Source organism: Solea solea, chromosome 17 (assembly GCF_958295425.1).
Source record: "Solea solea chromosome 17, fSolSol10.1, whole genome shotgun sequence".
NCBI classification, from domain to species: Eukaryota; Metazoa; Chordata; class Actinopteri; order Pleuronectiformes; family Soleidae; genus Solea; species Solea solea.
The window spans coordinates 23,750,998-23,765,373 of record NC_081150.1 but is presented as its reverse complement, the minus strand read 5'-3'; the positions used below and the strand labels follow the sequence as shown (position 1 = coordinate 23,765,373).

Sequence of the window (14,376 nt, the reverse complement as noted above, 5' to 3'; positions counted from 1 at the left end):
TGCCGGTTAAATGATTCTGAGAATCTAAATGTTGTGGCAATGGTGAACATTATGTATAGTGACACGCGCTGCACGTCTCAGTTTTGTGAGCATTGGTATAAGTGGATTTTTAAAATGAGTCATTAGATTATTATGTTTTTTTTTATTCCTTTTGTACTGTGTGTCTTGTTTTTTTTACTTTTTGTATGGAGCTTGAGTCTGAAAATAAAGCTTATCTATCTATCTATTTCATTGTTGTTGTTGACATTTTTCAGTCTTCCAGGTCATGGTAATCTAACTTGACTTGCTTTTAGTTGCTGCTACAAAGCACCTACTGTAGGAATATTGTACTGTGACTTTTTAAAGGCTCGAGAACTGAGACCGCTAGGGACCCAACGCATGCACCTGACTCTACCACAGTGAACCACTTGGGGGACACTTCTGACACAGCCATACTGGACAACATGGAGGACACCTTTGACTCAACTGCACCAGCAGCTCAAAACCATCAGCAATGTTCAACCAATCAATGGTAAAATATAATATACTTGGATTGAAAATGGTATTCTTCTCAGAAGACAGTATATAAATGTGCTTTTTATCATAACAAACATTTTAATAATTTTTTTCCAGATCACCAGTAAGACACAATACTTGGTACAGCCCAAGTTTCCGTAAAGAGCTCCAGGTAAAAGGGACTGTGATGCCTGAAAGACAGAGACTGGTCTGCCATCAAATACTACATTCATAACCGAATCACAGCATTAAGAAGGAAGATGAATAGATAGAATGCACTGTGATAGATGCAGTTAAACTTTTTTCTTTTTATTTTGTACAAGACTGTGTGAAGGTGTTCACTGCAGCCAAATGTTCAGATTTATGAGCACCTGTTGTGGGGTTTTTAATTTGTTTTTGTTCCCCACTCTTCTGAGTTTTATGTACAGTCATCTTATTTATTTATGGCTGGCCATAATTTAGTTTAGTAAATAAATAAGATGATTGGTTTTTACCTTGTTTTTAGAGAGATAGCACTTGAAGGAAGTGCTAGTTGGGCCACAAAGTCTTGTTTTTTCAAATCATTGTAAAGGAATCCCTGTTATGGGTGTACAGTGTAATTTGTCATGTAAATGTTGTTTGTTTGTTTGTTTGTTTGTTTGTAACATAACAAACATGTCTTGTGTACTGCATGACCTGCAGCACAGATCTGTGTTGCTCATAGCCCATTCTGGGCCTTGTTTGCCTTTTCATTAAAAGCAAGAAAGGCAGAAAGTGTTCCCATGGTTTTTTTTCACTTGAACATTTACTGCTTCATAAATCCAACACAATGATAAGTAGACTGACCACATTTGCTCACTTATATATATATATATGTGCATATATATATATATATATATATATACAGTATATACATACACACACATATATATATATTCCAATTTCTTTTTTGTTTTTATGGACAGATAAAAATACATTCATGTAATAATTACTGTAGCATACATGTTCTGATACCTCAGGTGACCTGGAAAAAAGATGCACATATCTTGATTTTGTGCCACAAGGCAAAGGAAATAAATATTGCATTCTTATAAAACATAAGACAATTAGATCAACTATAACAATTGAGAGTATATTTATTTGACTCTGATTTTATAGAAAATGTGCAAGATAAAGTGGTAGAAGATGAATGAATGTATAAAGCTTGTTCAAATGTTGGAGAGTGTGTGAGTGTGTCTACAAGTGACATATGAGGACAAGTGTGTTAAAAGTGTGTTTAAGTACCAACACTGGCCACTAGTTGGCGTCATCAAAGATTTTAACACACACACACACACTCGATTCTTGAAAATTGTGACATTTTAGGACTTTGGAGATTTTTAGTCTAGGAGCATGTTTGGAGGGTCCAGAACACCATATAATGGTCAGAGAAATGAGGACCTCTATAATGTCCTCATATTTCTCAATGTACTGATATTGTTGGTGTTTTATCATTAAAATGTCCTGATTTGTCACCAATACAAGTGCACACACACACACTCTCCCACACTCACACACACACACACACACACACACACGCACACACACACACACACTGCTGCCTCCATCACTAAGTTCAAATGTCTTATTTTGCCACTTCAGTGTTTGAAATCCTTTGTTCAGATTGACGTCAGTGACACAAAGTGACCACACGAGGCAGCAGAGGACCAGCAGCTCCTGTGTCCCCGCAGCTAAAATCACTGGTTTTCTCTATGGGCTTTGGTGTGGGAGAGTGAGTGGATGGAGCTGTTAATCTATGACCTAAAAGAGCGTAGACTTAATCTGACATAGATTGTATTAGGTGTCAGTACCTCGTCATCAACACAACAAAGTAGATTAAAGTGATATGATGTGGTTTTTATTGATGTTGAAAATGTCATTCTTCATTAAGCCACAGAAACAGAAACCACAGACACTGATGATGTTTGGAAAGTGCAAAAACCCTCTGAGTGTCATGAGTTTCCTGTCACTGTGGACACGTTCTTCGCTGTCGTTCACAGAGCAGCAGGAGGACAGAGGTCATCCTGAGGTCACGCACACTCAGTTTCACCTGCATCACAGCAGAAACCACACTTCCTCATTCATGGCATAATCTGCTCATGTGTGTTTCATTTTCCCTTCCCCTTCTGCCTGGCCAGAGCGGAGGTGTCAAGGAGTGGGTTGAGGGGTGATTAGCTCCTTCAAGTCGGTTGGAGCATTACCATAGAGGCACTGGTGGGTTAGTAGTGAGATTTTGTATTCAATCCTGTGTGAGACTGGGAGCCAATGAAGGGATTTGAGAATTGGTGTGATATGGTCATATTTTCGAGTCTTTGTGAGGATCCGGGCAGCACAGTTTTGTATGTGTTGAAGCTTCTGAATGTTTTTGTTTGTGATCCTGACAAGAAGACCATTACAGTAGTCCAGCCTGGTGGAGATAAAGGTGTGGATAAGTTTCTCTGCATCTGGAAGTGAGAGAGAGAGAGGGGCGGAGTTTTGCAATATTTTTTAGGTGGTAAAAATAGTTTTTGCAAAGCTGTTTATTGTGAAGTCCAAAGGTCAAGTGAGGGTCCATTACTACACCAAGGTTGGTGACTGATGAAGAGAGGTGGATGTCGTGGCCGGCGAAGGTGATATTGGTAATGGTGGGTGACCGGGTCTGATGTGGGGTGCCAACGAGAATGGCTTCTGTTTTTGAACAGTTGAGCTGCAGAAAATGTTCCCTCATCCACGCCTTTATCTCCCCCAGGCAGGTTGTGAGTGTGGAGGGTGGCAGGAATTCAGAGGATGCTGGGTTGATTTTGAGGTAGAGTTGAGTGTCATCAGCATAGCAATGGAAAGATATTCCATGCCGGCTGATGACACGGCCAAGGGGAAGCATGTACACAGTGAAAAGGGTGGGGCCAAGGACTGACCCTTGGGGGACACCACAGGAGACAGGTAGCTTGTCAGACTTGGCTTCTCCCAGGGAGACGTATTCCGTTCTGTTGGTGAGGTAGGAGGTGAACCAGTTAAGAGTTGAGTCAGAGAGTCCGATGATGGAGTGTAGGAGAGGATGGCACGGATGTTATCTACCTTTGTCCTGAAGAAAGAGATGAAGTTGTTGCACTGCTCCTGTGTGGTGTCCAATTTCAGGGGGGTTTGAGGTTTGAGAAGGTTATTGACAGTAGAAAAAAGTATTTTTGAGTTTCCAGGGCTATTGTTGATGAGACCAGAGAAGAAACAAGACCGCGCACCACTGAGGGATTTTGAGTAGGTCTCTTGATATTCCCGATAGGCAAGTTTGTGCCTTGAAACCTTGAAACGCCTTTCGAGGACACGTCCTGCTTTCTTTATTTCCCGCAGCTCGCTGGTGTACCAGGGGGGCGTGGCATGAAGGCTGAGTTAGATTTGGGGGGCCTGTAGACCAAGAGTACTGTAAATGAGTAAGGGGGTTTGCATTTAAATGCAAGGCATTCAAATGATGAAGATGCAGGCAGAGGTAGGGGAGACAAATTAAAATTGCTTCGGTATACCACAGCTAAGCCACCACCACGGCCAGTGCAGCGGGCTTTTTCCAGGTAGCTATAGCCAGGAGGACAGGCTTCATTCAAGGCAGAATAGACCTCAGGTTGTTGCCATGTCTCTGTAAGGCACATGAAGTCAATCTGTTTGTCAGCAATGTGGTCCTGAATGAAGGAGGATTTATTATTCAGGGATTGAGTGTTTAAAAGTTAAATTTTGACATTTGTTGAAGTGGTGTGACGCTGAAGAGGGTGGAGTAGGCTGGAATCAGCTCCCCGTTTTTTGTCCTGCTTGGTTTGTGACAGTCTCGCGGTGTTTCCAGCGAGACTACGGCACGGACTACAGCCGGAGACGGCAGCGCTCTGATGACGTTGTAGATGTGCGTCAGACGTCAGGGAAGGAATGCACCGATCATGCCGCCGGTGGTAAACAAACTTTTTCCGACAGCTTCTGTGGATATAGCGGGGCCGACTCAGAAGTCCGAGTTCTTTGATGACGAGGGGGATTTCATATCCAGGGGGGATTGTGGATTTGATTTGGAGGAGTCAGGCGGTGGAATAAGTGAGTGTCATGCTGTCCAAAGGAAGATGTTCTCTAGCCTCACTAGCCGCTAGTCACAGCAACGCCAGCACTAGCCACCTACCTGCTAGAGTCGATTTGCAGGTGGACTCGGACAGGGGTCCCAGAGATGGAGAGCAGATGGGCAGGGGAAGAGGCTATCCGCCTGTGATGGTGCGTTAAGTGGTTCCCGGGCGCGGAGCTCACCCAGGACGAGGTGGTCAGCACCAGGTAGCCGATAGCAGGCAGGTACAGCATCGGTCGGCAGTGGTCAAACGATGAGATCCTGAGATCCGACGAAGTTGGAATCCCAAGGCACCGTAATTAAAACAAATGATTTAAAAAAAAAACATTTTTGTTTAAACAATTTGGAGAGGCGGTTTGGAGAAGCGGCCAACAGACAAACGCCAGCTTCCTCTCCTGTCTTCAGAAGGACAGAGAAGCGTCTCTCTCTGGACCGTGGCAGAGGAGGTTCACCTGAAGTTCTAAAGCTCTTCTGTTCTGCTCAGACGCAGCAGGGGGCGCTGTTGTCAGGCAGCATGAAGAGGAGGAGGAGGAGAAGCAATGCATGCTGGGACAGAAAGGCTCGTCAGTGAGAAGATGATGTTCTTCAGACAAAGAGTCAAACTCTTAATGACAGACATGTTGATTTTTTAAGTCTTTATTTATTGATGGTTTCAACAAAGAATGACTGAGACGAGCTTTGACCTCGTCCACCGCTGAAGCTGCTGTCTCTTCATGTCCTACAGAGGACACAGAGACACTGAGGAACCAGGCCAGACCAGGAACCCAGGATAAACCGGTTCAGTGAATGTGGTCCTGAAGGTGTGGAGGTGGATCAGTGAGTCAGGGGAGACGCTGAAGAAGGACAGAGTCCCAGCAGGACAGTCCACATACACTGATACTCTGTGAGAGACAGAGGACATGATGGGTGTTTGTGTCCCACAGTGAAAGACAGAGTAACCATGAACATCAGAGCAGATCAGACTCCAGGACTGATCATTATATCCAAACCAACAGTCAGAACTATTGCCTTTCCTCTTGATTCCTCTGTAACTCAGTGATATATAAACTCTTCCTCTCCACTCGACCTCCCAGTAACAGCGACCAGTCAGACCAGGTCTACACAGCAGCTGAGGACAGAACTTAAATCTGTCTGGATGATCAGGATACGACTGATCTTCTGTCACACCGGTCACTTTCCTGTTGTCGTCAGACAGTTTGAGTTTTCTGTGCATTGTGTTTGTGTCCAGTTTCAGTTCACATGAATCTGATGAAGACAACGAGACACAGCTGCAGTTTATTGATGATCAGCTGATATGTTGTTATTTCCTGTAAATCCATACTTACACTTCCTGACACCAGGTTTTAACCACTGCTCTCCAGCATGGTCCATCCTGGAGGAAGAAACAGTCTGAATGAGTTTCTGTCCAACATGAGTCCAAACTTTTGACTAAATGACGCACTCTGGTCGACACAATTATGAACTACAAGGACAGGTGTGTTTCAAAGAGAAGACGGTGTCTGCAGAACTAGAGACCACAGTTTCAGGAGGCTACGCATTTACTCAACAGCGCCACCATGTGGACAACACAGAAGACAACTTCTGTTTATACATTTGAAACCCACCACGAGTAAACCAGCAACAAGTTGGCCCAGCACAAACCAAGTAAACAAAGAAAATAGATAAAAATGAGGGATTTCATTTGTATTTTTTTACAGTGTTTCAAATCGCAGTATTGTGGGTCTAAAAACCATAAACTTTGTATTTGAATTACGGTTGTTTGATCGCTTGCTTGAATCGATACCTAGTTTCCAGTGCTTTTGTGGTTTTTTCAGCTGCGCATCACAGAGGAAACACATGGCTACTTATGCAGCTGCTGCTGCGGAGGCTCGTCGCTGTTACTGCTGCTTCCAAAACTTGTGTGTTTTCAATGTTGAATGAAGAATGAAGAACAACTTGATAGTAGCTGTTAGATGACGAACATCTCATACACAACTCACTACAAACACCACAGAATAAAGACATCTTTACTTTAGTTTGACCTTAGACTGCTTAAAGTGGACCAGGACTGTTCTGTACCCAGTACCAGGACTTCTCACATGATGCTGCTACTCTGTGCAGATGATCTGTCCAGTTCATGGTTCTGGTCATTTCTCAGGCTGAACTACGTGACATTCACTCATTCTCACCAGAGTCTAGTGTTTGTTTCTAGTTTTCTAGTTTATTGTCAAACAAGAACAATATCTATCAGGCAGATGATCTGCTGTGGCGCCCCCTAAAGGGAGGAGCCAGAAGAAGGAGAAGAACAACAAAAAAAAGCATGTGTTTAAAAAGTGTCACTAATGTTTGGTTATACTCACTGACGGAGGAAAACATAATAACAGGACATCTTCAACCTGAACCTGCTGACAAGTTTTAATACTGCTGCTGAACTAGAAGAGGAAGAGGAGGAGGAGGAGAAGGAAGAGGAGAATACCTGAGAGTGTCCAGTCTCCAGTGAGGACTCTTCAGTCCAGCAGACAGCAGCTTCTCTCCTGAGTCTCCTGGATGATTGTAGCTCAGGTCCAGTTCTCTCAGATGGGAGGGGTTGGAGTTCAGAGCTGAGGTCAGAGAAGAACATCCTTCCTCTGAGACCAGACAACCTGACAGACTGGAGTTAAGAAGATATGATGAACTCAGTGATTCAGGAAAAACATCTTCATCAACAAGAACCTAAAGAAGCAAAATCAGGATTTAAAAGATCAACAGAGTTTTGACCTGAGAGTCTCCAGAGAACAGTGAGGACTCTTCAGTCCATCACACAGCAGCTTCACTCCTGGATCCTGCAGGTCATTGTTACTCAGGTCCAGTTCTCTCAGATGGGAGGGGTTTGAGTTAAGAGCTGAGGTCAGAGAAGAACATCCTTCCTTTGAGACCAGACAACCTGACAGACTGGAGTTAAGAAGACATGATGAACTCAGTGATTCAGAAAAAAACATCTTCATCAACGAGAACCTAAAGAAGCAAAGAGTCTGAGTCAGAGTTCTGACCTGAGAGTCTCCAGAGAACAGTGAGGACTCTTCAGTCCATCACACAGCAGCTTCACTCCTGGATCCTGCAGGTCATTGTTACTCAGGTCCAGTTCTCTCAGATGGGAGGGGTTTGAGTTAAGAGCTGAGGTCAGAGAAGAACATCCTTCCTTTGAGACCAGACAACCTGACAGACTGGAGTTAAGAAGATATGATGAACTCAGTGATTCAGAAAAAAACATCTTCATCAACAAGAACCTAAAGAAGCAAAGAGTCTGAGTCAGAGTTCTGACCTGAGAGTCTCCAGAGAACAGTGAGGACTCTTCAGTCCATCACACAGCAGCTTCACTCCTGGATCCTGCAGGTCATTGTTACTCAGGTCCAGTTCTCTCAGATGGGAGGGGTTTGAGTTAAGAGCTGAGGTCAGAGAAGAACATCCTTCCATTGAGACCAGACAACCTGAAAGACTGGAGGTAAGAATATATGATGAACTCAGTGATTCAGAAAAAACATCTTCATCAACAAGAACCTAAAGAAGCAAAGAGTGTGAGTCAGAGTTCTGACCTGAGAGTCTCCAGAGAACAGTGAGGACTCTTCAGTCCATCACACAGCAGCTTCACTCCTGAATTCGGCAGGTTGTTGTTACTCAGGTCCACGTGTCTCAGACGAGAGGACACAGAGCTGAGGACTGAGGACAGAGCTTCACAGCTTCTCTCTGAGAGGTTACAGCCACTCAGTCTGTGATAGAAAACAGTGATGAACAAAAGGTTAAACATGTTTGTCTTGTGCTCTTTAGAATATGTCTTATTAATATTTATATACTGATCCACGTACAGAGCTTTGTTGGAGGCTTTGACCACCGGCAGCAGCTTCAGAAGAGCCTCCTCTGAAGCAGAGTATTTCTTCAGGTCAAACTCTTCCAGATCTTTTCCTGATGACAGTAAGATGAAGACCAGAGCTGACCACTGAGCAGGAGACAGTGTCTCTGTGGACAGGTGTCCTGATGTGAGGGACTCTTGGATCTCCTCCACAAGAGAACGGTGGTTCAGTTCATTCAAACAGTGGAACAGGTTGATGCTTCTCTCTGTTGACAGATTCTCACTGATCTTCTTCTTGATGTACTCAACTGTTTTCTGATTGGTCTGTGAACCGCTTCCTGTTTGTGTCAATAGACCTCTTAAGAGCTTCTGATTGGTCTCCAGTGAAAGACCCAGGAGGAAGCGGAGGGACAAGTCCAGGTGTCCATTTGGACTCAGTAAGGCCTCGTCCACAGCAGTCTGGTGCAGATGATTAAGTTTAAGTTTTTTTCTAAACGGTCTGGACCACTGGCTCATTGTTGGTTCTTCTGACAACAGATTTGTTCCAGAGGTGATGAAGGTCAGATGAACATGAAGAGCAGCTAGAAACTCCTGAACACTCAGATGGACAAAGCAGAAGACCTTGTCCTGGCACAGACCTCTCTCCTCTTTGAAGAGTAAAGAGTAAACTGAAGCTGCTGTGATATCGATGCCACACTCTGTCAGGTCTGATTTATAGAAGATCAGGTTTCCTTTCTGCAGCTGCTCAAAAGCCAGTTTCCCCAGAGACTCAATCATCTTCCTGTTCTCTGGACTCCAGTGTGGATCTGTCTCAGCTCCTCCATCATATTTGACCCTCTTCACTTTGGACTGAACCACCAGGAAGTGGATGTACATCTCAGTCAGGGTCTTGGGCAGTTCTCCTCCATCTCTGGTTTTCAACATGTTCTCCAGAACTGTTGCAGTGATCCAGCAGAAGACTGGGATGTGGCACATGATGTGGAGGCTTTGTGATGTCTGGATGTGGGAGATGATCCTCCTGGCCTGCTCCTCATGTCTGAACCTCTTCCTGAAGTAGTCCCCCTTCTGTGGGTCCGTGAACCCTCTGACCTCTGTCACCATGTCCACACAGTCAGGAGGGATCTGATTGGCTGCTGCAGGTCGTGTGGTTATCCAGAGGCGAGCAGAGGGAAGCAGTTTCCCCCTGATGAGGTTTGTCAGCAGCACGTCCACTGAGGTGGGCGCTGTGATGTCAGTCAGGATCTCAGTGTTGTGGAAGTCCAGAGGAAGTCGACACTCGTCCAGACCATCAAAGATGAAGACCACCTTAAAGTCTTCAAACCTGCAGATTCCTGCTTCTTTGGTTTCAGTGAAGAAGTGATGGATGAGTTCCACCAAACTGAACTTCTTCTCTTTCAGCACATTCAGCTCTCTGAAGGTGAAGGGAAACATGAGCTGTACGTCCTGGTTGCTTTTGTCGTCAGCCCAGTCCAGAGTGAACTTCTGTGTTAACACTGTTTTCCCAATGCCAGCCACGCCCTTTGTCATCACTCTTCTGATTGGTCCGTCTCTTCCAGCTGAGGCTTTAAAGATGTCTTCTTGTCTGATGGATGTTTCTGGTCTGTCTGGTTTCCAGGAAGCTCTTTCAATCTGTCTGACCTCATGTTCTTCATTGACCTCTCCAGTCCCTCCCTCTGTGATGTAGAGCTCTGTGAAGATCTCATTCAGAAGGGTGGGGTTTCCTGCTTTAGCCACGCCCTCAAACAAACACTGGAACTTCTTCTTCAGGTTTGATTTGAGTTCACGTCGACAAGCTGGAGCTCTGATTTCTGACAGAACACAAGAAAATAAATCAGTGAATGGATCATTGAGAAAATAAGATGTTCTTCCTTTCACATTAAAAGTCCTCTTACTGTCAGCTAGCTTCTCCTGCTTCATCCTCCTTAAGAAGTCCCCTGTGATCTTCAGAAAGGCCTCTCTGCTGCTCCTCTGCTCCTCATCCTCCCTCTGACTCTCTGAGACTTCTGTGTGATCTGTATCCAGAACCTTGTGGATCTTCTTCAGCTCGTTCTTCACAAAGCAGATGATGTTCTCCTCCAGCAGCTGGAACAGAACATGTGAAGTTTAACCTCAGATGATCAGTGACAGAGTGAAGTCCTGCAGGTCCACAGAGCAGCATCCAGACTGTCAGGACCAGGAGCCTCATGTATAAAAGAGTGCGCAGCTTTCATACTAAAAGACGGCGTACGCACAAAATTTATAAAGTACGTACGCAAAGAAAATCTCAGCTTTATAAAACTGTGCGTACGCCAAGTCCTGCGCACCTTTTCTTTATACATCCAATCAAACGTGAAACTGAGCGGAGATGAATGAGGAACACACCACGCCCACCCACAAATGAATATACAAATGACTCTGAAACGCCTTCGTCCTGAAGAAAAAAGACAACTGAGGCAGCAAAGAAAGAGGGAAATAAAAGAAAAAGAAGGAAAGTGCACGATCAACTCGTCAATTTATGATGTATAAATCTGTAAAAATAGATTATTTTGGTCGGGTTTTTTTTTGGAATTAGTGATAAACACAAACAAACTAAATGTCAGGGTCACAGCGACTGCTCTCATATTAATATTGATGCTTAAAAAACTGGCTGTGCATTGATTGTTGATCCTGTGCATGTTTTTTTCTGGTGTAACATGTATGTTTAGACATGACTGATCCATGTGAGCTGAATTTACAGATTATTTCAACAATCTATAAATGTCACACGTCATCATCGACACACATTACGCACAAAATAAGCAGACAGAGTTCACGGAGTTACTCCATGTAACCATTCATTACTGTCACTGATTGTGTTGTGGATGCTGCGCCTTTCTCTTCCGATGAAAGGCGCAGCGGTGGCGGAATAACTTTTTCGTAGTTATTTCGTTATCGTGTGGATTGAAATGGGATAAAGAAAATGTTCTACTCAACGTTCAAGTCCCGTTTTCTTACAACAAATGAGTCTGTAACTTTATTATGTGTTTAAAACATTATAGACTGACGTGTGTTCAAGTGTTCATGTGTTCATGTCAGCAGCTGTGTTTACATCACTGTGTTACATAAAGAAAATATTCATCTGTGGAAAATTAATTTCAGTAATTTGCTCAAAGTAAATAAGTGAGTCTCCCTCTCTCTCTCTCACACACACACACACACACACACAGGTTTGTAGTGTGTGTGTTCGCTCACAGGATCAGTTTCGTCTTCAGTGTCCTCTCTGATGTTATCCACATATGTTCAAACGTACGTGGTGTATCAGTATTGTTTGTCACAGAAAATTCATGTTTGTCACTGTAGACACATTAATAATATTATTTTCAAACACTGTGATAAGTTTCAGAGCTTAATATTGCAGCGTCTCCACCTGACAAGAGTTTGCGGAGCTCTCGGCAAATTCTCACGGCAGCTCGAGAGTTTGTGCTGCGATGCGCAAACTTCCACGCCAAGTACATTTTTATACATGCCGTCTGTGCGTGAAAGCAAGCGTACGCCGTCTCTTTGTGCGTACGCACGGTTTATACATGAGGCCCCAGGACTCTGCTTCAGTATTAACAGTAGTGTCATGTTTGTACATTTACACACCTTAAATATGGAGTCCAGGTCTGCTCCATGCTGCTGGACAGACTGACCACTGAGAACCTCTGTCCTCTGCTGATCAACTCTGAGGAGAAAAGATTCAGTGTCATTTACTAAACAATCATTTGTTTCTACGAGGTTTTCAATGTGCTGCACCTACGATTCTTCTTCAGCCAAGTTCACATGACATGAGTTTGACAGGTTGAAGACAAAAGTCCCTGAAGGACAGTCTCTAGTGTTTGTTATGTGTGAAGTCTCAAAGACACAATCAGAGAGGCTTGTCCATGAGTCCCTGACCAATCACGGACTCTGACTAGATTTACTACTGGAAACGTATTCAGAGACGAGGACAGGCTGAAGACGTTTAGTGGAGACAGAAAAACAACATTGGTCCACCAAAGAGAAGAAGAGTGTTTTTCTGGATTCAACATGTTTTGGACTAGACAGGCTCCCCCTGGTGGAGGATCATGTAAGTGTGTGTTACTATGTGTGAAATTCTTACATCAGTTCACCATGTTTTTGTCCATCCTTGAAGTCAGAAAGATGATCTATAGACTGGTCACTCTTCATGGACACACAGCTGGGTCCAGGTCCAGGTCCGGCAGAGTCTAGTCCCTGTTGATGGATCGTCCTACAAACACAGGACATGACATGTAAATACAACATCTGCTGTGATTGATCTCATTAATGATCTACAGTATCAGGAGACACAAGGAAAACAGGTTTGTGTCAGAAATGGTTGAGTGTAACCCAGATGGTGTCAAACACTACACTGATTAACACATTTAAGACTTCCACATCTTCAGTCAGATCACTTTACCCAAACCCAAGCACGTGAGCCAGGACTGTTCCACAATTATTCAACATTTCTTATTTTTTCATGGGTCCAGATCTGAGATTAAATGGGGACGGGTCTGTTTGGGACTTGGGTCCAGAATGTCTTGGGTCTGCATGGGTCTGGGTCTGAATTCTCAAATATTAGGTGTCTCTGGTGCTACATGGTGGATCATTTGAGTTGTTGACCTGTGAAGACCTTCACCCTCCATCATCTGACCTCTGTTCTTGTTTGAAGTTCAAAGGTTCATACATGGAGCAGTCACTCTTCATGGACACACAGCTGGGTCCAGGTCCAGGTCCAGCAGAGTCTGGTCTCTGTTGATGGATCCTCCTACAAACACATGATGTGTAAATAAAACGCTGAGCTGTGACATGGAGACGAGTCACATGATCCATGAGATCCTCATCTCACCTCTGACCCTCATGTTCCTCACACAGAGTGGTTTTAGAGGGCGGAGCTTCCTCTTCACTGTCCTTGATCTGATTCATAGCAGAGCGCCACCTGCTGGGAGAATAAAACTCGCTCATTCCAAGTTCTGCTAACATGGGTGAACCACATTGACCTAATGTGGGCCGGTCAGCAAGAAGACTTTTTTTAACTACAGAATTGGCCGACATGACCCTCATTGGCTGCACACTGCGGCACAGCCCATTGGTTTATGCTAATAATGGACTGTCAGTCACTCAGTTACTGGTTCATTTCAAAGAGCCGTTAAAAAGATTTGACTCGTTCGAGAACGTCACAGCTCGACTCACAACTCACTCAAGACGCTGTTTGCATCACACTTTACAGCCCTTCACTGCAGGTGAGTCCACTGGTTTAAAAGAAGAGCCCGAGAAGAGATGTCGTTAATTGTGACGATTGAGAATAAACGTTTAATTTAACTTTAGTTTCTTTAAATCTTATCAAAATATGACCTCGTCCTCTGGATCCTTTTTTTTCACCTCCAATGGCTGTAATCTGTTTTCACCGGAAACATAAAATTATCAGTCACTATCTGATCTTTCAGTCCAGCAGAACTTCTCTTTCACCAAAAGCACAAATGTCCTCTAAACCAGTGATTTCCAAACATTTTAGTCACTGAACAACAGAATCAGTGACGTGAGATTCATGAGCTTCACACTAAAAACATCACGTCCACTCAAAGTCACATGTGTGATGATATGAGTTTAGTTTTGTTACCTTGTGAAAGCAGGAAATGATCGTCATGAAGCTGCTGAACGTCTGTGAAGTGATTCTGCTGCTGAACAGCGAACAAAACACAGACCAAAGTTTTCTCAAGTGTTATCTGAAGGAAATGTGATGAATGTGATCATATAACTGCTCTGATCTGAACTTTACACTCAACTCCATCAACTGCAGTCAAATATTAACAGAATCAGATCTTATCACTGAACAATGATCTCGCTCAGACACATAAACTTATACAGTTCTAACCTTAATCGACTCGACTCAGTTTAGTATCAGCCATGTTGTTTTCCATGACTTCATAGCGCCTCCCCAAAGTGGGCGGAGTCATCACAGCAAGACTGTGTGATACTATGGTGACGTGGTTTT

General features: G+C 43.8%; 1 protein-coding gene across 1 annotated transcript; it reads right to left on the bottom strand.

Annotated features, from left to right (window-relative positions):
* Positions 1-2,355: 2,355 nt before the first annotated feature.
* Positions 2,356-13,307, bottom strand: LOC131443385 (NACHT, LRR and PYD domains-containing protein 12-like). Its single transcript, XM_058612982.1, has 13 exons — positions 13,231-13,307; positions 13,036-13,149; positions 12,484-12,612; positions 11,988-12,066; positions 10,277-10,466; positions 8,401-10,192; positions 8,131-8,304; positions 7,860-8,033; positions 7,588-7,761; positions 7,316-7,489; positions 7,035-7,208; positions 5,905-5,951; positions 2,356-5,824 (listed from the first exon to the last, which is right to left on the bottom strand). The coding sequence occupies exons 1-13, from the start codon at positions 13,305-13,307 to the stop codon at positions 5,298-5,300; spliced, it is 3,825 nt and encodes a 1,274-aa protein (XP_058468965.1). The 3' UTR covers positions 2,356-5,297.
* Between the last annotated feature and the right edge of the window lie 1,069 nt (positions 13,308-14,376).